Source organism: Neopsephotus bourkii, unplaced genomic scaffold (assembly GCF_033783945.1).
Source record: "Neopsephotus bourkii isolate Nb327-2 ecotype Australia unplaced genomic scaffold, CSIRO-AGI_Nbou_v1 NB_882, whole genome shotgun sequence".
In the NCBI taxonomy this organism is placed as follows: Eukaryota; Metazoa; Chordata; class Aves; order Psittaciformes; family Psittacidae; genus Neopsephotus; species Neopsephotus bourkii.
This window is the reverse complement of record NW_026901376.1, coordinates 389,410-415,130: the sequence shown is the minus strand read 5'-3', so window position 1 is coordinate 415,130 and position 25,721 is coordinate 389,410. Positions and strand designations below refer to the sequence as shown.

The following is a 25,721-nucleotide window of genomic DNA, read 5'->3' as shown; positions in this document are numbered from 1 at the left end:
CATTTTTGCTGTTGGAAACCAAGGTCTGCATGACATGCTGTAGGTTTGCAACACGCATTTGTCAAAAGGAAATACTGGCCAAAGATATTGGGAATGTTTGGATGTTTTTATAGGCTGATAGAGAAACACTGAGATGCTTGCATGTAGCTGCAGGCCTGTTTAATGCCATGTAGGAAGTGCGATTGTTCCATACTCCTGTAATCCATATTTGTAGGAATCATTTCAATAGATGAAAAATTCCTCACAACTTCTGAGAAAAATCAAGTTAGAGAAAGCAGAGAAAGGAAATGTCATGAAGACATTAGGACTTGTCCTGGGAAAATTGGTATTTATAAAGAGAATACAAAATGCTCTCCTTACGTGCGAGTCACACTTTAAGATCTATTGATGCAGATATTTTTTAGCTTGTGCATTGAGTGGTCAAATGAAGGTGGGCCAATATCAGCTAAGAGGACCAAAATTTGGCTTTAATCACGGAAGATGCAATTGGTATTTGCCCCGATTGACAAGAAATGTATTGCAGTTTTCCATTTGTATATCTGTTTTCATTGAGGGATTACATTAATTCATACAGTCATATATAGACTGTGATCATACACGTATTGCTGTCTGCTTGTAAGCAGAATAGAAAGCAGCAAAACAGCCCAAAGCATTAATCATGTATTTGTTCACTCTGATATTGGGAATAATGAGGATTTTGTTAGATGCTAGGCCCATAATTCAGGAAAAAACATCTATTCTTCCATATTAGAAAAAAAGGGAATTTCTCTCTTCTATTCTTCTTCCAGAATAACTTGTTTTATCACACTTGTGTGAGCTTTCCCTGTAATCCCATACAGCAAATAGGTTAATTCCTTTCCCATAAAAAATTCCCAGGGATGGCCTCTATGTGCATTGCGGATATAACTGTTTCAGGAGGTATGCAAGAACACTTTGACCTTGGGTTTTCTAACAGAAATCAGTAGCTTTAATCTGGAGTAATAGATGAAAAGCTTGCAAAGGTGTATTTTTTTTCTCTATGGGGCTTCATCCTTATGAAGGAGAATGACTTTTGCAGTGTTACATATAGTAGCTAATTTACCTTGAGATTTCTGGTAATTCCATCATGCTGCTGTATTGATTAAAGCTAATAGGTATTGCAGCATGAACTGAGAACTGCAGTATCAGATCTAAGTTTAAAAGTAACTAATGCAACCTCATTTTCTTCTGCCTATTTTAGGTGTGTGATTTATACGAAATATCTTCTGTTTGCCCCTGTTAACACTGCATTTTGTTAATTCCAAGTTGAACCAGCCTATGGGTTTTATAGTTATAATGCTTTGTTTGTATATTGGTGCTACAATTGAATGTAAAAGCGGAACAACAGAACAGTGGCACTGATTGTATTAAATTTAAGTAATTTTAAAGAATAAATGCATAAGAAAACTACTTATTCAAACTCTTCCAGAAAATGAACTATTCAATTTTATATCCCACAGTAAGAATCCTTGAGTACCATCTTTTCAGCAGCTCGATTGCAAACACCAGAAAGTGAATTGGAAAGCTTCCACTTCTGAAAACTAAGAACGGTTTTATCACATGCGATGCTTTCTATGGAATGCAAATGTTTACCATACATCATCTGAATTTTTCTCATCTGTGAAATATTTCATTGAAAACAGACAGCACTCATCCAAATCCTTCTTTTTTAAAACCATCCAGAAGGACAAAACAAGCAGCCTGGATTATGGCCATACACCAGTTGCTAGTCAATAAAAGTCAAACTGCAAAGACAGCAGTAAACAGAAAGTTAGCCTGCAACCACTTCTAATATCAGCAGTATCTAAACCATGGAAAGTTTTACAACTCTTAGTTATCTGGTGTATACATTCATATTAGTGCCCTTTGTTGCATGGATTTAGAATTGCTTAATTGATTCATTGTCTCCACAAAGGGAGCAGCTAATGAAGATTCCCTTATCTCACGGAGCCAGTGCTTTTGAAAAAGAAGGATCCCAATTTGGTCTGTCCCGATGCTGAAGCTCTGAGTGGCAGTGGGATGCTGCACAGTGACACGTGGGATATTTTAGGTGACTACAGATTTTTTGCATTAGACTTGGAGGCATGAAAGAGACTGGAATGAAGCAACAAGTTGGAGCTGTTAGTTTGAAAACTGGGGGAAGGAAACAAATCAAATGCATGGCTTGGTGAAAAAAATAGGTTTTCTATATTCTTAAATAGATTTTGTATCAGTATACTGCATAATCTTAAGAATTAGTTCTCCCTTTCTACATGTACTTCCTGGAAAACTCTGATAACAGAGATATTTTTAGAGCAGTGCATGCTCGAATTAGCAGATTATTTTAGAGTTCTAAGAAAACATTGATGCAATTCAGGTAGAAGAAAACGTTTCACAGAAACAAACAGTGAAAATACATAATTGCAAGTGCAATATTCTAGTTATGTATTGTAGGCAGGATAATGATGACATTATTTTGCCAAAGGTGTGATTAGAAAAATCCCTTTTCCATTCTATTTCCTTTTCATTTACAACCATATTTACAAGGAGAGTACGTATGTGCTCATAAATGCACAAATACGTAGTTCAATTCTTGTTCTTCTTAAGCTAATTCTTAGATCTGTTAAACTTTTATGAATGGTACACACAGTGCGCCAGGTAATACATATTTATGAACAGTACACACATTACCAAGTAATATGCAAAATACTCCACAATTATCTGCAGACCTTTAAATATCAAGTGGTAGAAGGTGGTGTGATGGGCTAACCTCAGATACTACTGTTAGAAAATGTTAACTCATTTATTGTGTTGCAAAACCCAAACAAAATGCCATCTTTGTGACTCCAGATACCAGATCTGACTGGGGACCATAGAGACTTGGCAAATGAGATTGTTCTTCAGAGCTGTGCTCAGCATCCTTGTCTTAACACAAAAGAATTCCCAGCGCTGACCTTAGTGCACTTGAACCTTTATTTGGAGGAATTCTGCAAACAACTGGGCTTGTGTAAATGGCCTCTTTATGTGTGTTTAGTTACTTTAATTAGTTGTGTAATTTGACTGAATAATTATCTGTGTGTGGAATTTGCATTAGTATTTAGTATGTAACTTACCCAGGTGTTCTGGGGGGTTGCATTGCTCTTTGCTGATTTGCTTTTCTGCATATAGGTACAGCAGAGGTGTACCGATGTTTCAGTAGGTTCATGACTCTAAAGGAGAACATCAACTGGCTTTTTCTAGTTGGAGAGCAAGAAACGGATAGCCCAGAGTGCCCAGGCAATGCTGGGGAGCACATTCTTTGTCATGTTCTCCTGTTGTGCAATAACTGCAGAAAAAAGCCAGAAATTCTCCTCACATCTCTTCCTCCTTCCCCACATTTTCTGGAGCAGGGGAAGAGCGTCTGGCTTCCAGAGGTGGGGCTTGGTGTGTTCTGATCTGCCGGCATCACCCAAGGGCAGGCAGAAAACTCTCACTGGTTTTCATGTTCTTCATTCCCTCTGTCCTGATCCGCAGTGTTATGAAGCATGGAATGAAGAAATCTGTTGTTTTAAGCAGCTGCCCCAGCAAGCTTCGAAATGTCTTCAGGAGCTCCCAGAGCCCAAGGTTCACCTTGGGATTTCTATGGGATGACTGGTGTCATCCAGAGGGAGAACTGCGAGCAGACACAGCAAAGACGCTGCACCCATCACTGGGTCGCTCACAGAGACACAAAAGCCATGGAGGCACAGGGATGAATCAAACATGATTTAGCTTCAGTTCAGAAACATAAGGCATGCACTGAGAGGCTTCATTTAGTTCATATTAATTTTCTTTTTAACTCAATATCTTTTCAAGGCCACAAACCATATCCTGAGGATCGGAAGTGCTCTCTGGCTAGCTAGAATGATAGAGCATTCGGTATTGCTGAGATAATAACTTGGAAATAAGTAATATTATAAAGCAGGAGAACATCACGGTGCTTTTGAAAACAAGCAAAAGTTCATCTCTGTTACATACATAACCGTGCCTCTTGCTTGATGCCATACCTTAAATGTTTCTTCATCAATTTGCCAGGTGAAGTTTACGTAGGTTATGTAAGGAATCTGCTGAACAGTTTTGGAATTGTTGGCAGTTATCCTGGGGAACGAATGCAGAATGTGAGCTTGGGATGCAAAATACCAGGAAATGTCATGCCTATTTTTAGGAAGGGGAAAAAGAAATCTGGAAATTAAATGTCAGCTTACCTCTCATTCCTGGAAAAATACTGTAATAAGCAACCACAGAAACTAATTCCAATCTGCTATAAAAAAAGGTCATTTTTATATATATATATATATATATATGTCAGAAATGGAATGTATTGAACCTTGCTGGGGTTTGGGAGCAGGCTCCGTAGCTAGGAGTGGAGCAGCAGATGTCACACATCTTCATTTCAGCAAGGCTTGTGAGACTGCCTCCTAAGTTGTAAGAAAGCGTGGTCTGGCAGAAGTTACTAGGAAAGGGGTGGAAAACTGGAACGATGCACTTTGACAAGAGTTATCAGGAGTTCACTGCTAAACTGAAGTAATCTGTAAGATCTGCAAGATGCCCATCCTGCATCTTGGAAGCAGTTTCTTCTGCTTTGTGTGTGCAGTGATTCAAAGGGTATTATTTGGAGTAAGTCAGATTTGGAGCAAAGCCATTAGGAAGCTTACAACAGCCCAAGCTGTTGCCAAAAAAACTTAAATAACTTGGTTTAAAATGTCAGTCTTTCCTAGTGTAAAACTCAGATACATCAAGTTGTAGTGCTCTCCATTCAGCTAAGGATGCAACGTGCAGTATGCAATAAATCCATTGCCAATGTTTAGTGTACTAAAGCCGCAATGCATACTAGAAAAGTGAAATAATGTTTCACCTATATCTTTTTACCACACTGAAAACTGTATGTCTGGCCTCTTATACTACGTTGCATACTAAAATCTATCTTTCGATGGTTGCTGGGTGCATGGTTTATAGAAAAGTATAGTATTTTATGCTATGTCGACACTTAGTGAATCATGCTTCCTGCTATTTATTGCAGAAATATATCATGTGCTTGTTACTACTGAAGAATGTTTGCATGTATCTGGCGTTTTTTAGACTTCTTAGAGACCTGCTCCAACAAGAGTAATTGGAGGTAGCAATTCATGGGTAATTCTAATAGATGATAACACAGAGCATAGCCGAAGCTGACCCTTCAAAGGTTACCTTCTGTTTTCTGAAGGGGAAGATGGGGGAATTGTTGTTTCAGAAAGTACATAAAATTGACATGCAGAGTGCCTGTAAACATACACCTTTTCCAGAAGACTCACAGAATGTCGTCCATCTATTTCAACTGAAGAACCTTAGGACAAAAATTATGTGTAATTTCTTCTTAAGACATGAAAAATACCTGTATTTTAAGGACATTTAGGGCTCTGAGTAAGCATATAATCATAAAATATTCACAGTGTACAACAGTTAATGTACACAACGGTGAGTACGCCAAAGAATAATGCCATAATTATAGCTCCTGTAATCATTATGTCTTATTGTGGCTTCCTTACTCTTTTTTTATCCCACAGTTGGTATAAGCTTTGAAGCAGATGCCTTGGTTTTGCCCTTTGCAGTTTACAGGCAAATCACTGCCGTGTTGATTCTGCAGTCATTGTCAGCAATTCAGCAATCTCAGTTTTCTCTCATGGTTTTGGCAGAGATGAAATGCAAAGTTTTTAACCTTCCACTTCCCTGCTACTTATTTGTCTGTTGGAAGCAAAGCTCAAAAGCTTAAATAGGAGAGCAGGCGTACCCTCAACAGTAACACGTTCTTCTTCTCCCTAGAGTTCTTGAAGCAACTATTTAAAGAATGAAATGCAGTCAGTATGAAGGCACAAATGAAAAGAGTAAACTATAATTTGAGTGGTGTCTCTGCTAATGAACAATAGCTCAGATTCTGTTAAGTGAAACCTCCAAACAGAGTATATTAGATTTCTTATTATAGATATAGAATAGCTATAGTCTATAGATACAGAATATATAGAGAGGTATGCTCAATATATATAGACGACATATGGTGGAATCAGAAGTTTATATTAACCTTCATTGAGACATGAAATACAGCCATGTGAGCATGGATTTCAGTTCTGAATATTTCTGCTCTGAGATGATGAGAGCACTGGAATTTGTCAGGAAAAGATAGATTATTATCCAGAGGACTCAATGTGATGCTGTGCAAAGTAGCACAGCTACCACAGAATAGATGGGATCTGGCATGATGTGGGCATCTTTACAAAGATTCCTTCTAAGACTGAAGCCTTTGTAGTATTGCTTGTTCTGTGTGTCCATATCTGCCTCTGGTTTCTTCCTGCAAAATCTCTGGGACAAAAGTAGCCCCACTGAGCAGAGGGTAGAAATAGAAGTAGGACTTGGATGCGGGGTTAGAGGAAGAAGCCCTAAAGCAGCACCCGGCTGCTAGGAAGTCTGCTGCCAGCTGAATTGAATTGAGCTCATCAACAGGCAGTTATCTTCATATGAGCTATAGGTGCTGCCGTTTGCTCAGCCACATAGTCAGGGGAGGCAGAGGAAGTCAGAGTTTAGAGGGTCTGGCTTGACCGCTGGAAAACAGGAGAGCTGCTTGGAGAGAGGATTGAAGGCAGAGTGGAAAGTCTTCCATTTTATGGTGTGAGGTACCAACAGAAGGTAGTGGGGCTGTGGGGTCGGTGTTAAAGAAGATAAAGGTTCTGTTTCGATATCTGTTTTGCTGGTGGGAAAGTTTAGGGGCATAAAATGCAAATTCTGAGAGAAAAAGGCGTGTTATTTCTGCTGCTCAAAATGGTATTATTTGTCTTCCTGGTGTCAGGTGCTGCTTTGGGATGCAGACTCTGTTTGTACTCTGCAGCCCAGTGCAATAGAGCAGCTGTTGTTTAATGCTGCTTGGTTGGCATCGGCGCCATTGTACCCTGTCAGGTGGTTTCAGTTGAACAACAAACTTGCATCATTTCACATTTGTTAGTACTACAAGCAAATGTTTGCAGAAAATAGTAGGAATGCGGAAATGTGAGGCATGTAGAATTACAATTGTGTTTCAGCAAGTGTTTTATGTCCTTTTGTTTTCTCAAAGTACATTCTTGGTTGAAAGCAGTCTCAAGGACCTGTTCTAAACCTACATTAAGCGGATGAAATACGGTTTCAAGCAGTGAAGTACTGAAATACAGAGCTTTGGGGTTTGCTCATCCATCTTCACAGGTCATCTTAACATTATCCTTTTCCTGTTGCTGCATGCTCCCTGTGGGGGTTCACTGCCAGTTTGTTTCAGGGTTGAATACGTAACATAGACTGAGCAACGTGGGCTGCACATTTACAGTCACCGCTGTGTCATGGGCTGGAAGTGTGTGTAGCAGAAAATGATGATGGGGTGGAAGAGTAGGGTTTCAGTTGGCTCAGCAATGCCGGTGAACATCCAGGTCTTTGTTTGGGATAAAGAGAATGGTGTTTCTTGGGAAAATGCTTTATGTTACTGTTGTTCTTGCCATAGAGATTACCAGCAAATATTATTGTGATACGTCCTTGAGGCATCAGAGATTCTGCTTCTGAGAGGCAATGGGAATGTAGAAAAGAATACCATTACTGAAGGGTTTGGTTTTGACAGCGAGTTTTTCTCTTCGGGTTCCAGTGCGGTTGGAATGAGGAGTTTCTTTAACCTGACAGTCCCTCTGCTGCTTTAAGAGGGAACCCAGTGGGATGGTGTTAGTGGTGTTGGTACCGCTTCTGCTCTTGTGAGGTAACTCACATGGTTTTTCCTCAGCTGTTCCTTTTCAGTTGCCAATCTGTAGTGAAGAGTAAAGAAAGAGGGAAGAAAAGGTAAACATTGTATTGCTGACCTTTTGGGTTAAGTCATATGAGAATGCTGTAATTACCTGTAGAGCAGTATCATGAGGTCTTGGAACTTAGTTCTGTGCTTGTAACAGTCTCTACCTTCATGTAGGCACTACTGGCTCATTTGAGGCATGGGGAACAGAATTAAAGCTATCTACTACAAAAGCTCAGGCTGTTGAATGAGCTGAAGGAGGAACTTCAGTGCTTCAGTTGACAGAAGGATCAATCAAGAAGCAGCTCTGACACATCTCTAGAGATGTGCATGTGTGTGTGTTAGCGAGGATGTGTGCCTTCTCTTCAGCTCATTCTCATACACAGGTACTCAATTGGAAACGAGCCGTGCCATGACTTCCCCCTCGCAGTGGTCCCTCTAGCTTTACAGAGAGTGCATTGAGCTGAAGTGTAGACTTATGTGTATTGAGTAACTGTGAGCTTACATTCCTGCATCATAGCTTTAAGAAAAACCACAGTTCCTGGGTACATGTTCATGTTCTATTCTGGGTTAAATATCAAGCACTTGCACAGCGTGCTTTTGCTGCCTCAGAATAGTCCTACTTGTAAACTTATTTCTGTTGTTCGTATAAAGTTTCTTATCAGTGAATGAGGATTTACCATGTTAAGTACTATGAACCTGCAAGAAGATGTCTTTGTTCCCTGTTACTAACAAGTTAACATCTGTTGCAGGTGGTCATTTTTTGGATTGTTTTACATGATTCAGGAAGGGCTGCAGCATCACTAAATACATGGTTTGGCTCTTAGGGTTCGGGTAAAGAACATAGGAAAGAAAACAAGAAGTCTCCCTAAGAATCCTGTGTGACTGCCTTGTTTCCTGTCTCCTTGTTACCTCTGTTTTTATGATTACCTTCTGAAGTTTGTACATTGTCACTGGCCTCATTGCTCTAGCTCTCATGCACCCCTCTTTTGTCATTCTTTTGGACTGCATTTTTGTCTTGGGGAGATAAGAGGTTAATTTTCACATTTCCTTTAACGAAGGATCCTGTAGGGGTGATTTTGAGCGTCGTTTCTGTTTTCCAGCTTCTGAGTTCAGTAACAACAGGATTAAGAACTCGGAAGTTAAACACGTAGACGTCCATCTAATTAAAGGGATTGGCTGTTGGTGGTTGTATTTTTCTTTCTCATTAACATTCTGTTCATCCTGGTTTCTTTCCCTATCTCCATGTTCCCTACACACCGAGCTTGTAATAAAAGTTGGTTCTTGAATGTAAAGAAGTGTGTTAATGCACCTGGGAAAAACATGTACAGGAAGGAATTGAATTTGCTTCTCTGTAACCTAGGTAAGGTATAACAGAATGTTTCATTGTTCATATTTACAGCAATAATCAAAGCATCCATTCAACACTCATAAGGATTATTTAAGGTGAAAATTAAGTACATTTATTTATTTGTTTGTTTTCAACAGGAAAACAATCTCCTATTTTAAGTTTATACCCCTGCAGCCAAGTGATAAGGGCATTTTAATGTTTTCCTGCATCTATCTTTTTCCATTCTAATGTGTTGCAGGATTAGGGGATAGCTGATGCTGCCGTTAGGTAAATGTGAGCAAGTAGAGATCCTCATTACAGGGCAAAGTGGATAAAAAGAGTCAGTAGCTGAAGATGATGGAACTGTTGTGTCTACTGTCCATTAACTCAGTAATAGCACCTCTTCTCCCTGTGAGGGGAATGGCAGGGAGCAGCATTTTGCTGTGCTGCAGGAGCAAATCCCTAAAACCTCTGCAGCAGGAATGTCTGCAAGTAAGGAGATAAATATGTGAAGACAGATTGCAGCAGAGACTTTGGGGGCATCAGAGTTTTTCTGTTCCGGTCTAACTATTATGTAGAATTACTTGCATCGGCAGGGTGTTGAGCATTCTGTTCACAACCCCAAGAATATAAACGAGGCTGGTACCACGCATGCGTCTCTCCCAGGATTTGTGAGATCTTGTGCCATGTAACTCACAGCTGAGTGTTTCTTCAGCACTGAAAATAAAAATGCTCTGCAAAGCATATTGTGGCCATAAAATCAGAGAAACCAAACGGCATCTACTGACACTTCAGGGTTTCATTTGCCTGCTCAATAGGCATGGTGTTTATGGATCATCCAGCAGATGTAAACAAGGCAGGTGCTCAGATGTATGCTCTCTATTGCTCTTCATTAGAGGGAGTGTGTGGAGCTTATAGTTCAGTGTCAAAGGAAGGGAGCTGAAGTTCTATGTTACACTGGGGCTGTTTCTAAAGTAGAAGTTGCTGTCATTCTAACCAGAGGACTGGCAGGATTTACTATACAAGCTTTGGCCTTCTGACTTCCTTAAGCTTTACAACCAAGAGTCCTGAATATATGTCACTGCTCTACCACAAGGAAATTTGTGTCATTAGACTCAGAAGTCAAATCAGCAATAAGTCATACAAACACATCTGTGTATCGATTTCAAGTAACTGAAAAATAATTGGAGCTGATAGGTTTCTCTCTTCCTGGTTTTGGCAGCACCATCCAAGTTGAAAGCAAAGGAAGAAAAACACCTATCTGTTCTGTTGGTCCTTTAATCACGTGTTATTTACATGTGAGTTGGCCATTGAACTGGTTTTTATGAGTTTTGGAGTCAAGGGCTGCAACCGGGTTTCAAACCCAACGTACAAATGGATCCCAAAAGGGATCTGTATTTCTGAATGTCTAAAGGCTATCACCCAGCACACTTCATTTAAAAATACGCTGATGCTCACATTGAGGGTTCATAGATTTTAATATACAGAGTAATACTTTGCCTGGGAAAGGGAGGATGGAATGGTTAGCTTTAGATATAATTGCATTTCCCCATCTCTTGCATAAACCCCCTCATAACTTCTCTTCCCACCTTTTAGAACCATGTAGCTGTACTCTGCAGCAGCTTTGTATGTTTGCCTCATTTATTGGAGAGAAGAATCTCTCCTTTTCTCTCTGAAGAAATTTTGTCTTGTATTATTTTTGACCAGCAGTACATATACCTAACTGAATAGATAAACTGCTATTGACAGAGCAATATCTTCTAGTTGTTTACTGTGCTCTGTTTCACACAGCAACGACAGGAAATCATGTTTGGGTAGAAACCCTAACACCAAATGCTGCGGTGCTGTTACAGTTTCCTTTTTATTCCAAAGTTTCCAGTTTTTGGCTTCATATGGATGTTTAATGTATGGCTGAATGCATCCAACCTGCCTTTGCTTTGATGTCACTGTACAGCCTATTTATGATAGACATACAGAGTCACTGCTTCCTTTTAAATTTCTGCTGAAGCTCTGCTTATAAATATATATTTTAACCATATTTTCTTGATGTTTTGCTGTCACTAACTTTAAATGCTTTGAAATGTTTGCATTAAGAGCATTAATAAAGAGTCTGTGATTGCTTAACTTGAGATTTCTTCTGCTGTTTCATTTTCAGTAAGCCAGGATTTTGCAGTGCCTGTGATGGACATGTTTGTTACTAAACGTGTCTGTAGTCAGTATTGAGGGGATACTGCTGAAAGAAGTAGAGCAATGCCATGAGTTACTAGAAGACTGATGTTTGGAAAGCACTGCTCACCTGCCCAGTGTGTATAGTGTAGGAGATGTTAAAGCAGTTAAAAATCAGAAAGCAAGAAGATGCTTTGCCTGAAGTCATAACAAAATGCCTGATACTCAAACTGAAATGCAAGGGGGAAAGTAAGGAGCATTAAGACTTAGCACTTGCATAATCCTCTCCATCTTTTAAGTGCTAGAGGTATTAACTATTTAAGCCTCTAGATAAATTTTTTCACCGTAGAAAGAGATACATATATGTATTATCCTTTTTCTCTCTTGGCAAAACAGACAGAAAAGCTAAATAACTCACCCAGTGCTACACTGCGTGTCACTGGCAAAACCTAGATATACCTGGCTCTAGGGCTTGTGCTCAGTTCATGCTGCAGAGCAGCAGTGTATGTCTTAATAGCGTGTGAGGAGAAATAAATACACGCAATTGCTATTTTGATGTAGACAGCAAACCTACGGTACTGTATGATAACTGTACAAAGGATTTGCAGCAGTAACACAAATTGCTAGGTGTACTACTGCAGCTTGCTAGGCTCAGCAACCTGCAGTGCTGTGTGTAGCTGCTGTTGCTGTTGTATTGATCCAGACCACTAAATCTTTAATTATCTTTCATAGTAAAACTTGTCTAAATAAATTGCTCTGTTGCTACCCGGTACTGCGCTCTTTGGCAGCAGCAGACGTTAATGCTGGAGTCACTCGCTCCTTTTTACCGCCTCCAGGATCTTTGTCTAAAGATTTGGTACTATTAAAAGGAGAAGTAATGCATCTTAAAAGCTAATGGACTGCTAGGCTGTTAGTTCTGGAGCATAACATTCCCTACTACTCATCAGAACAGGGGTGTAATATGGCTGTACAGATTTTCCCACTCTTTGAAATCCATTTATTTCCATGTACTTGTATTTTGGGTGACCTGAAGGAGTTAAATGGCCAGTTCAGTACCGCTCTGCTCACTTGTAGGACTAGCGTGGTAAGTTTGGATGATGTCTGTAAGATGGACACATACATTTCTAGCACTAGAAGAAAAACAAAGCCTTTGGCACGTGTGGTGATAAAGAGTCATTGCAGGTGTCCTCTTGGAGGTCTTCCGCATGTGTGTGGCTGTTTCATCTTCACCGATACACAGCTGTCATTAGGTTTTGTGATTACAGCCAGGTGATTTCTGTCAGTGCTGTGTTTACTCGGTATATCAGTTGTAGATATACTCATGTGTGTGTATTCAGCTGCTGAAGAAGAGCTTGCTTCAGCCGAGAGAACTGACCAAACATGCTGGAGATTTGCATGGGCCTGTCAAGAGATTTGCAATTGTATTTCCAAACTGCAGATACTTCAGTTGCTGTGAATCCCTGCGGTGTGTTTGGACAGCAACAGCTGTGCCACATCTTATTCTCAGCTGCATCCATGTGAAAATGGATGCTTTTGAATGAGACGCATAGAGAATGGGGAATAAAATGGCAGAGGTGGTGCTGAGGCAAATTCAGGAACATGAATAACCAGAGGTTGGGAGTATCTGAACAGGCACAGTTGTAGCACATCTAAATGTATCTGCTAAATCTGTTTTTAAGAGGTCGAAGCTTTCTTTATCATTGATGTATAATCAGTCATCTCTCTGCGTTGCCCTGTGACAGGCCTGCGCTGCTGCTAATTTGTTTTATAGTTAGTGCAGTTCACAGTCATGCCTTTTATACTACAGAATAAAACCAAATGTATCTCAGTGAAATAATGGTACGAGGATACAATATTGAACAGGAAGCTCTTTAATACTTGACTACAAACCACTCTACCACAAACTATTACGTTGATGTGTTGCATCAGAAGTGAAGCTACAATTAAATAGCAGAAGTTTTCCTTTTACAATGGAGGAAAAGGAAAATAAAATGGGGTTTGGGAGAAAAACACAGCATCTTGAATAACGGGTTCAGGAGAAATATCATAAAACGGAGCAATATTCATGTCTGTATCTGAAAGCTGAGCTATAAAATCCCAAGTGATTGTGCTTGCTGTCAGTGAAATCAGCCAGCTGTGTAGATCAACAACCTCTGATACTTTTTAACTGCAATGTTTTGTTTAAATAACCCATTTATAATAGAGAGTTTCCACTATTATTCTTTGCAGTGGTTGCTAGCTATGTCCATAGCAACAGATAGTGATGTTGAAAGAGGATTTCAGTGTTTTGATTAGATGATAAACTGAAAGAGAAGAAAATAGATACTCTATTTACAATGCAGTAGGAGTTTTAGAAGAAGACTGGAGAAAATGGACTTAGTTTATTCTTTGGTCTCTGTTGTTGACTGAAGTATAGGTTTTGTCTTGAAAGTCTGGATTTTTCTACTAGTCTGAGAGCTGCTGTTGCTGGAGTAGCACATCCAGGCACACATCAGTGGTGTTGAGTATGATACCACCCAAGAGCTGTGTTTCAAGCACACATGGGTTTTTATATCAGCTGTACTAGATCTTGTTGCTTAAAATGTAATAATAATTTAAAAAGAGAGTGCATTTGTGTGATGATTAAGTTACATTAAACAAGAATTGAAGCAGCTGAATTCCTGGGGGGGGGGGGAGAAAAAGAACATTTTAACATAAGTAACTCACTTATGATTATTCTTTAGTTTGTTATTGTAATTGCTTGCTTCTGGATTGGCTGCATTGTCTCTCACTGCAAACATCTCCTCCTTCATGATCCGTTATGTAGTGATTATCTTGGGGTTTGTTTTGTGGGTTTTTTAATCTCTAGGCCAGTAATTGCTTGATATGAGCATAATTTTAAATATGTGTTTGGGATAATTCATCTGAGCATCCTTTCTGGGAGTCTCTATCTCCAAAGACTAAAAATCTTTTTTTTTCTGAGGCAAACTGCTAAGATTTTTATAACAGACTTAATATTTGATGATTCTGCTTCAATCAGGGATGCTTTTTTTGTAACAGTCCTGTACCCAAATGAAAACACTTGTGATGACTTTCGGGGTGCTTTTTGAGTAGTCTCCTGCATGTCATGGCTTCTAGATTACTCTTTGGGATGGGATGGTTGGGAGGAGGTGCGGATGGTTCTGACGTGGTTTGGGGGGTTTGACTAGCCTACGTGCTTAAATCTAGTAGTCAAAACCGAGTGGAGGCCACACGCTGGATGAGAAACAGGGTTATTTAATATACTTTCCAATGATACCACTCTTTGCACCTCTTGTGAGGTTTGCCTGTTCTGCAGTCAGTAATTCCTTCTCAAATACAGCGCTTTGAACTTGTTCATTGAGCTGCAAACCTCAGTCTTGTAGAGAGGCTTAAACAGGACTTACGCATTTGGAATTCTGATGCTGTTTTCCACAGTCTTTGGGACTTCAGCTGCAGATTTAGGAAGTGAAATCTATAATCAGTCAACAAACACCAGTGAAAACATTAAATAATTCCAGAGCAATTCCTTCCTTGCAAAGCCAGACCCTATGGACTTCTACCTGATACAGCTTTCCAGTCAGGTAGTGGATCACTGATGATTTGTCAAGTACTGTTTTCCGTCCACTTCCATTCCCTTGTTTTGCACAGAACAGGCTTTGTTTAATGTATTCATGAACAAGCATAGGGAATATAGCCGTGCTTAACCCAGAACCTTGAAACTCTAAAACCAGTGCTAGAGAAGAATAGTGAAGCCAAGTTTAAAACATGGGAATTCTACCGCTTCTCTCATTTTCTTCTGGAAATATATCTGTTAAACCTGTTAATAGCTTGTCTTCCTTCATTTCACAACAGCATTCAACCTCTGCCTGGCAATTAGGACTCTCTTGGTTATTCTTGTGTAGCCTGGGGACACTTTCACAAGTAGAAAGCCAGTCGCTTCCCAGAAACATGTATTGTGCGGTGGCATAGCTAGAGAAACAGTAGTATTAACTGGCATGGATTGTAAAATCAATACATTAATTTGTGTAGTTACACTGAATATTCAGGTTTTAATATTCACTTTAATATTCAGCTGTGTAAGTATGAAGGTTTTGTTAATAGATGCTTGGAGGTTGTGAATGCTCCATCCCTGGCGGTGTTCAAGGACAAAGCCTTGGGTACCATGGTTTAGTGTGAGGTGTCCCTGCCCATGGCAGGGGGGTTGGAACTGGATGATCTTCAGGTCTTTTCCAGCCCTAACTATTCTATGACTCTATGATTTGTAGCTACAATATACCTGGAACCTGAATAGTGGCATCCAGGCACAACTCTTAGTGCTTTGTTGCTTGGCACGTTGCCTTAGCACAGAGGCTAGAATTTTGCTCTGCTGAGTCCTGAAAAAACACAAACTGTTTGTGAAAGACATGTATTTCAATGGTTTTGAATAGTAATTCCCCATCAGAACTGGAGGACACAAGGGTGCTGAACTGCTCGCTCTGTTAAGCCATGCATGCACTACTCCGAGGCAGGATTTCACTTGAACAGCTGTGGGTTTAGCTGCAGTGTATCTGTGTGTTTTTTTTCCAAAAGGGGAAATCCATGGGGGAAGTCTTTTAGTAATGATGTTGTTATTGCTCCATAATCTCTCCTTTTTCTATTAGCACCACTGTTACGTGTGGTGTCTGGCGCATGGAGAAAGATCAATGCGAGCTATGCGATGTGCCCAGAAGTTTTTAAAAGGGGAACTGAGGTTTTCTGGTAAAATATGGCTTGTAAAGAGGGATTGATATTCGTATTAGCTGGAGATAATATTGGAAAAGAGGCTTTATGAAGGCCTTTGTACTAAAATATTGCACTCTGCTTCATGAGCAGATGGCAGCCTGCTAAGAGAAAGCCTAATCAGGTTACTCTGTGATTTTCATTTTATGATGTTTTTATAACCTAGTATTATCTATTTATTCTGTAATCTCATAGACTAATAACCATAGCAAATATCTGACTTTTGGGAATTATCTTGTAGAGTAGATTTACACATAGTATTTTCACATAAACCCCCGTTATTAATGAAAATCCACTTATTTAAGAGACTGAAGAGTTCATTTGCAGCATTTTAGTAAGTGATGCAATTTTCAGTGCAGGGAAAATTTATTTCATTCCAAAAACTTTGTCTCAAGTGCCTTCATGATGGTATCCCCTTTGGAAAATTCTCGTCACTTGTAAAGGCCTGATTACCATTCCCCTGATGTTAACGGATTAATTTCCGTCACCTTTAGATCAAACTTAGAGATTATTTGGACCAGAATTCTTTAGAGTATTTGAATGATTTGGAAGGCTGCAATTAAAAATCCTAGAGTGTGACTAAGTGCTAAATCGTGGTTGCAATAATGGAAATGATGAAAACCTTGTTAGGTTCCTATTTATATGTTCACATACTTTGAAGAAGTGGGTATATGAAGTGACTTGTCCCCATCACTGGTGCCTTTCCCATCCCATCAGTGCAGTCTTTGGCTAGGCAGCGTGTCATAAACGTAGCTTGTTCAGAGTTCCAATTCACCTTCACTCTGAGGTCATTCTGCCCTAGGCCCTGGCTGCCTTTGTGGTAAGGGCGTTGCTTAAATGCTTGTAGGACATGAGATAATACTGAATCCACCATTATAACTGCCTACCACTCACAGACACGTTGCTGTATATATATGGGCTGCCATTCCCTACAGGCTTCCACTGAGTTCCAAAGAAATTTAAGACATTTTACTATTAAAATGTAGGATTTAAAATACTCCTTTCCCCTATGCTCAACAAATCCCGAAGGATCAGTGTGGTTAGTTTACTTCCTGGTTGCTTCTGTCTCAAGAATGGATAGAGCTTAGTTTGATACTGCTTGAAAAGAAAGCAAGATTTAAATGTTCATGAATTCAGTGTTGGGTATGAATTAGGGACAAGCCCGCTCCATCTGCTTCAGTCAACTCCCTCAATGTGCTGGTGAACTGAGCAGCTAGCAATCAGATTTGCTTTGGAACATTAGCCTGGTGCTGTCATGATTTAGAAGTTATATCAGACAATGCAAACAAACAATAAGCCCAGGCCAATGTGTGAAGGCAACGTTGGGGTGCTCGGTGCAGCTGTTATGCAAAAAGAGGCTGCAACCCTGGGTAAGGACCGGGGCACGGGTCTGCAGATGCTTTAGAAACATTGGAATTAATGAGTCTTTACAATGTGACTAATGGACTTTGCTGATGCACAAGGCTCAGGCTTGCTCTAAATAAAACTCCCCAGGTCTGCAGCCTGTGAAGGCTCGGGTCATGCTCTGTACCTGTCTTTAGTTAATGAAATTGAAACAGCCCATTTTTCACAGAACTTTTAAGATACCAATAGCTCACTGTGGGGTTTGTAACCAAGGATTAATTTGACTGCACAATTGACAACCCCAAGGAGTTGTCTTCAGTAGTTGCGTTGTCTTCTGATTCTTTTTCTTTCTATGCAAATGAATAGCAAACTGGTTTGCACTATTTTGAACATGTAATTTATACAGTTTAGCCCTTCTGCAGTGATATTTTTGGTTCAAATATACTTACATTCATTTAATACTTGAAATCTACTTACATTTCACTTGCAGGCGTTACATTTTGCTCACGCTCCCATAAATATTAGTGCATTATATTTAAAAACCCACTTAATTCTGAACAATTTTCCTAATAAATACATTTTCCCTTTGCTCTTGATTAGTAGATGAGTATAATGGTTTAAAAGTCTAAAGTTCCCAGCCAATTTAATACAGATTCCAACAGCACGCATCGCACCAGTATTCAACACTCACCTTTAAAACTCTGGGTACAGTTGCAGCTGGCATCAAAGGAGCCTGAAGTATACCTCAGTATTTTCAGATTCTTTTAATGCTGCTTTCTTTTGTACTAAAGTAGAAATGAATGTGAATGTCATTGTCTCTAATATTCAATTATTAGCACTTCATTGGAATGTTATCTTTATTTGCTTTATCAAGTATCATATTAATTGCATTTTATATCCCCACTCTAAATCTATCACAGTTTCTTTGATTCATTTTCTAAGTCAATTAAGCTAGTACAGGTTCATTGAATAAAGGGAAAAATTCCTACTGTGGGGTCTTCTTTAGTAGTTTTTATAGTAAAAACTGTCAATGAAGATAATTCAAACAGGATCTTTAGCTGATGTGTAATGACTGATTTTAAAGCTGAAAACACAGGCCTTATATATTTTTCAGGAGCTTTGTATTTATTGGAGTCTAGAGCACAAGTGTGATGAGGAACAACTGAGGGAACTGGGGGTGTTTAGACTGGAGAAAAGGAAGCTCAGGGAGTACCTTATTTTTCTCTACAACTACCTGAAAGGAGGTTGTAGTGAGGAGGGAATCAGTTTCTTCTCTCAATTAACAAGTGATAAGACAAGAGGAAATGGCCTCAAGATGCACCAGGAGAGGGTTAGATTGGAGATTAGGAACTATTTCGTCACTGAAAGGGTTATCAAGCATTGGAACAGGCTGCCCTGGGTGGCGGATGGAGGCGCCATCTCTGCAGGTATGTAACAGACATGTGGATGTGGTGCTTGGGGACATGCTTTAGTGGTGGACTCGGCAGTGCTGGGTTCATGATTGGACTCGATGACCTTAAAGATCTTTTCCAACCTAAACAATCCTGTGTTTCTGTGACAGCATTATAGAGGTTCAGTGTTCTTTGTATCCACATTAGAAAATTGAAGGGTTATGGATAAAATATGCGTAGCCTTTGAATACTGCTGTGTTCTCACTGTAGTATTTTCATTCCCCTTCCTATGTAGGCAAGCGAGTAGGAATGTGTGATTTCCCCATTTGCTTGAAATGATTTTTCAAAAGCAAAATAGTTGTGAATTATTAATGTTAACCACACCATGCCAGTGCAGGGAAGTTTATTGACTGATGAGTGCACGAATACTTTGACTTAGCGCCGACTTGTTTTGAGGCCTATTGATGTATGCACTTGTTTGATCCAGTATAATAATTTTATGTATTGTTTTGACCTCACACTCCGAGATTTGACTAGCAGCAGAGATGAACTCAATGTGGCATCAAGTAACGTAAGCGAAGGTAGGAGTTTGTTGCTCCAAGTCTTGCATTCAGATTTCCACGTCTGAGCCTGTCCCAGTCTACAGGACTGCCAGCGTTTGGCTCCACAGGCTTTCTCTGGAACTTTTCATGTTCTTTTATTCTTCTCTTGGTTTTGAGCTCCTTTGTTCTGTGAAGCCCTTAAATTTTTACATGTTGTCTCTAGATTGAACCTTTATCTCTTACAGTCATGAAAAAGACCATCTAATAGATGTAAGATGCAAAGTAACCAACCCCATTGTGGAGCAAAGGGGTGATGCTGCCTACAAGGGAGTTCGTGAGACATTTGTTATGTAGCAGTCCTAAGCAAGAATATCCTTGTGTTATATGATGACATTTCTGGAGTCCTTCAGGCCTACACCTGTGCTAACTGCAGGGTTGTGCTTTCCTACCTGCTTTAAAGGAAAACTCTTCTATCTACACACAGATCACTTGTGTATATCTATTAGGCTCTAACTTGGTGATGTTCTTGTCTGTGATGCTGTGATAATTAGTGATGCCATAAATACAGGAAGTTTACCCTCAGAGGTTCTGCTGCCTTTGATTTCTACTTTCTCTGGTGTCACTTCCTGAGTGCCAGTCTGTAATAGTCTCACATGTTGAAGGCTGTCAATAAAACTGACTTTGCAGCATACTGATGTTTGCCAGGACTGTCATTAACCCGTAATGATACAGTTTGCAGGCTATTTGCCATTTCTTGTGTAACTTCTTATTCCCGCTTAAACAATTCTAGCTTCATATGTTGGAGCTTTCTGCATGTCACCATAAGCATCTTGCACAATCTAAACAGAGAAGAGGCATCACAGATTTAAGTATTACCTGTGAATGTATTTGAAACTGGGCTGGTTTGGATTCCCCAATGCCTTGATTTAGATGACCATTGAATATCCTATCAGTCTGTCAAGTCTCAAGTGTTGTATGTTTTTTTGCCTAATGGGTATCATTCTCCTGGTTTCAAAGTGATCCTTTTCTTTCCTAAACAGAGCCATCACACTGGAGAATCAGCTGGTGATCCTTGCAACATCAGTGTCTGATGCAGGAGGCTACTATGTCCAGGCGGTCAATGAAAAGAATGGAGAGAACAAGACAAGTCCCTTTATTCATCTCAGCATAGCAAGTGAGTATCCAAAATGTGGATAATATGCTGTCATACTGAGGCTGCAGACAAAAGCCTGCCCTAGTAAAAAGAGCCTTGCTAACAAAGGATTGGGTCTTTACAGAAGGTCAACATTCTCTGCTTGGTTTGGAGTACATTGAACTCCTTGTGCAGTAAGAGGGACCTTAGAGAGTACATGCCCTCAACAAATCACTCTCGGAGCCTCTTGTCTAATGGTTTATTTTGTGTGAGGCAGGTACATGATGATATCCCTCGCTGTTTGTTGTGAAATTGTGATCATCATTTCTTTTCAATGCAGGGGTTTATAATGTATTGTTTTCCATTGCGCGTAAGTAAACAAGTCACTCTTCTGAGTGCAAATTTATTTATGAGTCAATTCCCAGTCTATGGCATTGTTTTTACCTGGAGTTATCACAGAGGCCCAGGGAACATGCATCTCATCGTTACTACTTATTATTTTACATTGTGCAAATTGTATTAACACCTCCCATTACAGAGCTACTCTACGAGTAGATTTTATAGCAAAGAGGAGGGGGAGGCAGCAGAGCAATGGGGTTGCGAGATGACTGCCCATTAAATAAACTAAGGTGCATGTTCAGTCAAAATACACGTGTCTAAACTCTTGTAAAACATTTAGTAAATGTGTTTGTAGGGAAAATTCATATTCCAAACATGTAGAATGGCTTCGCTCCTTTTCTGAGGGCATTAGGTCATGGTGTTTTTAATGTAGCAGTGAGACAGGGAATATGGTAATCTGTTGTGTGAATGAGTCTGTGTTTGATTGTAGAAACAAGGAAGAAATGGCTGGATGAATTGTTGACACTGGCAGCTTTACTGACAGGCTGCTCTTACGGTTTGGGCTTCTAAAAGATCATAGAATGATCATAGAATCATAGAATAGTTAGGGTTGGAAACGACCTTAAGATCATCAAGTTCCAACCCCCCTGCCATGGGCAGGGACACCTCACACTAAACCATATCACCCAAGGCCTCATCCAATCTGGCCTTGAAGACTACCAGGGATGGAGCATTCACAACCTCCCTGGGCAACCCATTCCAGTGCCTCACCACTCTCACAGTAAAGAATTTCCTCCTTGTATCCAATCTAAACTTCCTCTGTTTAAGTTTTAACCCATTACCCCTTGTCCTGTCACTACAGTCGGGTTGGAAGAGACCCTAAGCCTCATCTAGTTCCAGCCCCCCTGGGTTGCACAGGTAGGGATACCTTCCACTAGACCAGGTTGCTCCAAGCCCTGTTTTCTAAGCAGGGTACCTGGCATATTGCTTTTGGAAATATGATTATGTTTGTAGAAGTTCAGCAAAAACATTATGTCCCTGTGAAACATTTAATTTCAATGCAAATATGATTTTCCTGCTAAAATTCCTAATCCGTTTTCAAGGAATGCTGTTCTTAAGCACTGGAAACCCTGTTAGTGGGATCAGGGTCACAGAAGCTGCATGGCTAAAACAGCCAGCAGAAGAGACAAACCTGTGTCTTCTTCCAGATATGTTTATAAGCTAAATGAACTTCTTGGGGGGTTTATGTGTATCTTTCTGAAGTGGAAATAATATTCCAAACCCACTTGTGAACTCTGGCTGTACTGTGGCATCTAGATTGTGAACATTATTATTTCTGACAGTATAAATAGGTTTAACACTTTAGTAATTTCATTTTTAAAGCAAATTCATATTGTTTGTATTGTGACCAATAATGTACTTACAACTTTAATTTTGTATCCTAATTAATGCTAGAAATAGTCTGTGACCATGCATGCATAACGAGTGCTATGCAAAGCAGAAGGTAATACGGGCATATGGAATAGAAAACACTTCAAAATGTGTACAGACTTGACAGCATGAATGCAAAGTCTCCCTGGAACATGAAAACCAGGAAAGATTAAATTGGTAAAGGAAGATGAAGAATGAAAGCCAAAAATGGATCTGCTTGTTGAAATGAATATTAGCCAATGAGGTTTTTGAATTGGTATCTTGATATCTTGGATAGAAAGGCACTGGCTGTAAGGTGTTACAGTGCCTGTAAAGAAAATGCTTAACATGGTGTAGTGTGAGGTGTCCCTGCCCATGGCAGGGGGGTTGGAGCTAGATGATCGTAAGGTTCTTTCCAACCCAAACCATTGTGTGATTCTGTGGTCAGTGTGATCCTCGATCTGAAGAAGAAACATATGTGAAACAGATCATTAAAGGTACATGCAAGAATGGATACCACTTCAAGTTGTCATTCATCAGGTGGTGAGAGTGATGGCACTTGTCATTTTCCATTAGGACATTATGAAACTTAAAACCAGTTTAATCAAAATCAAATAAACCCCAAGTAAAGTGGAATATCTAATTTCTGTGTAAGTGGATTATATATTAATTATTGAGTACAACCTTGCTACATGACTCAGCATGCGTATTGCCACTTTCAGCTGAGGGCAAAAGCAAAACCAAATCTCCCAGGGCAGTTGTCCACTGAGGGCAGTGTTAGATATGCACAGCTTGTTATTCCTTGAAGGATATCAGTGTCAGGCTTGCTCCAGCCTGTAGGAAAGGGTTTTCAGAAGGCTGTAATCTGTCCTGTTCTGGTCCGAAACACAGGGATGACCGAAAGAGAAAGGTATAGCCCTGAGCTAAGCAGAGGATGAATTATGGGGCCTTATATGGAATCATAGAATCAACTAGGTTGAAAAATATTGCAGATTAAAGTCAATGTTGAATTGTGACTGAAAGTAAATGGAGTTTGAGAGACACTTGGAAAAGACGCTAAACTGTCCTCCAATTAATGACTATATTTGATACATGTTGCATAAGATCTGAGGATGTTGAACATGTATCAGAAACAGTCTGAAAGCCCCAGTTGAAGTGAATTCTCTGGTAGAGCTCTGAGTAAAGGTAAAGACATTCTGTTTCTTGACAGCCTAACCCACAGTTCATTGAGTCCCAAGCAGCGTGAAGTCTTACATCCACCCGTGGCCCCCGATTACAAGCATAACATATGTAAGTCAGAAAACAGCTTCAAAAAGAAGCTTTCTTGCTTGTCTGTGTGGTTCTGCCGTGTTTGGGTTTGGTTTTCAATATGTTTGGAGGTTGGTCAGGCATTGAAAGTGAAGACATGAGAATGCCTGGGTTTCATGAGGGTTAACAGACCTTTAGGACATATTGGGCTTCTAAGATATATACCCAGTACACATTACTGGGATGATTCATTCCTTAAATGCACTTTACTCAGGAAGATGTATTAGCCAGTAGATATGGTCACTCTGTGGTAAGATCCAAATACTGATGAGTGTTTCTCCCCAGTAGCCGAGTCCCTGTCTTAGTTAAACATGGGTGTTCTCTGAGCCTGCCCTCTAAAACCATGTTTCTTAATGTGAAAGTCCAGGTCACAGCATGAGGTCCAGTCCAACCATGCTTGAAAACAGTGATCATGTCTTTCAAGCGGATGTGTTTCCACTGATTTCAAGAGGATTAGATCATCTCTGAGGTGACAGGCTCCGTGAAATGATGTCCAACAGACAGAATAATAGGAATAACGTCACGTCTGATATTAGTATGAGATGTCGTAGATTAGTCCTAAATTTAAAATGTCTTAAAATCATTTTAACTGTATGCTACACTAATGGAAAACTTGGCTTTCTTTTATTTAACCATATGTCCAAGCTTTCCTGTAAATAACACAAAATTCTGGCTAGGAAAATTGGGAAGTCTGAAAGTCAAGAATTTGGCAACAGAAGTAGTAACAAAACTCAACTTGCTCTTTGATGCCGATACATCACTCCCTGTTTAAAAGTCACTATTATTGTTTTGGAGGAGTTCAGTATTAACTCCATCACTGGAACTTGCTGATTTAACCAGAAAGGTGTGAGAACAGATCTCTCGCTGAGTTGTTACAAGCTTCATAGATGTGAATGCTGTTTTTCAATAAACAAGTGAGAACTCCTTAATGTTCTTCCCAATTTCTGTCTGGCCAACAATAGATTTGATGGCAATATCTTAAATGGATCCTTCATTCTTGAGACGTGTTCTTTTGTGCCCGTTCTCCTGCCATACACTGCAGCACAGATGGTCTGACCTCTTGCTAAAGACTCTGGCCTGTCAGGGAGATGAAGTGACATGCTCTTGATCTTACCAGTGTTGGCAGGACACGTAAAGATCAAGTGTTCATTAAATTAAGACCATTATAAACCCTTACTTCCTTTTTTTTAAAGGAAAAGGAGAGCAGGGGTGTTAAGAGGTTGGTACTGAAACCATAAGGATTTCTAGTCTATCAGTCAAGAGTTTAAGAAGTGGTTCCCTTTGCTTTTTATTACTACAAGGAGCTGGCTGAAGTATGTACCCCAATGAACTCAGCTTGTGTCCTTGTTACTTTATAACATGACATGGCAAGATTCCGGTGCCACTGTAGAAGTTTGAAAAGCCCTGCTGAGATTATTCTGTTATTAACTTCCATGCAACACCGTTGGCCCTGTGTTGGAAACTTTTCCCAGCATGTACTGATATTTCTGAGTTTAGTTGAAGTATTTTATGGAAAAAATTGGAAGTGTCCTCCAGTAAATGATTTAAATGGCAGGTTTGCCGAAGGTGGGTACACGTAAGCTGTTGTGACAGCTCGGATGCTCCTGCTTCAATTGGTTTTGCAGCGCTAATCAGCTGGAACAGCAATTCAGGGCCTTGCTGCTGGACCTTCTCGTTAAGCTGTGAAATATTGAGATGCATGTCACTTGAACGGATTTCTTAGTAAATTAGGCAGTCTCAAGATCTCCTCATAACACCAGTGGATACAGAGCGTTCTGCAGACTGACGTCTCTTTCTGATGCAGGCTTTGTGAAAACAGCAAGCAAGATTGATGAAAGTTTCCCAAACCTCGCCAGCCAGCGTTTTTGAGGAGTAAAAGATGATAAAGGCAATTATCATTTAACAAAGATAAATCTTCCCCTTGAGCATTGGCAATATTTAAGAAAAAGAAGTGAAAAAACAAGTTAGGGACTGAAAATTAAACTCCTGGCTTGACTGCTTTGCAATTAGTTTAGGAGTGTGTTGAGTTCTGCCCAGCTTCTACTTGCAACTATTCTGTTACAGCAAACACTGACGTAAGGATAAATAAGTTGTATTTATCTCTGGTTGGCGTCTATTTTGTTCTTTCGTTGAATGTATCAAAGCATAAATGTCACAGAAGGGGAGTCTCATTTCACACCTGCAAGGTATTGGTTTTGCACTGAAATTTTGTTGGCTTTCC

General features: G+C 39.9%; 1 protein-coding gene across 1 annotated transcript in view; it reads left to right on the top strand.

Moving 5' to 3' along the window:
* SDK1 (sidekick cell adhesion molecule 1) overlaps window positions 1–25,721 on the top strand; it is a 423,082-nt gene that overhangs the window by 185,286 nt on the left and 212,075 nt on the right. Inside the window, exon 5 of the mRNA XM_061356969.1 lies at window positions 20,352–20,485. Within this exon, the coding sequence (XP_061212953.1) occupies window positions 20,352–20,485 (134 nt within the window). The remainder of the gene's footprint in view (window positions 1–20,351; window positions 20,486–25,721) is intronic.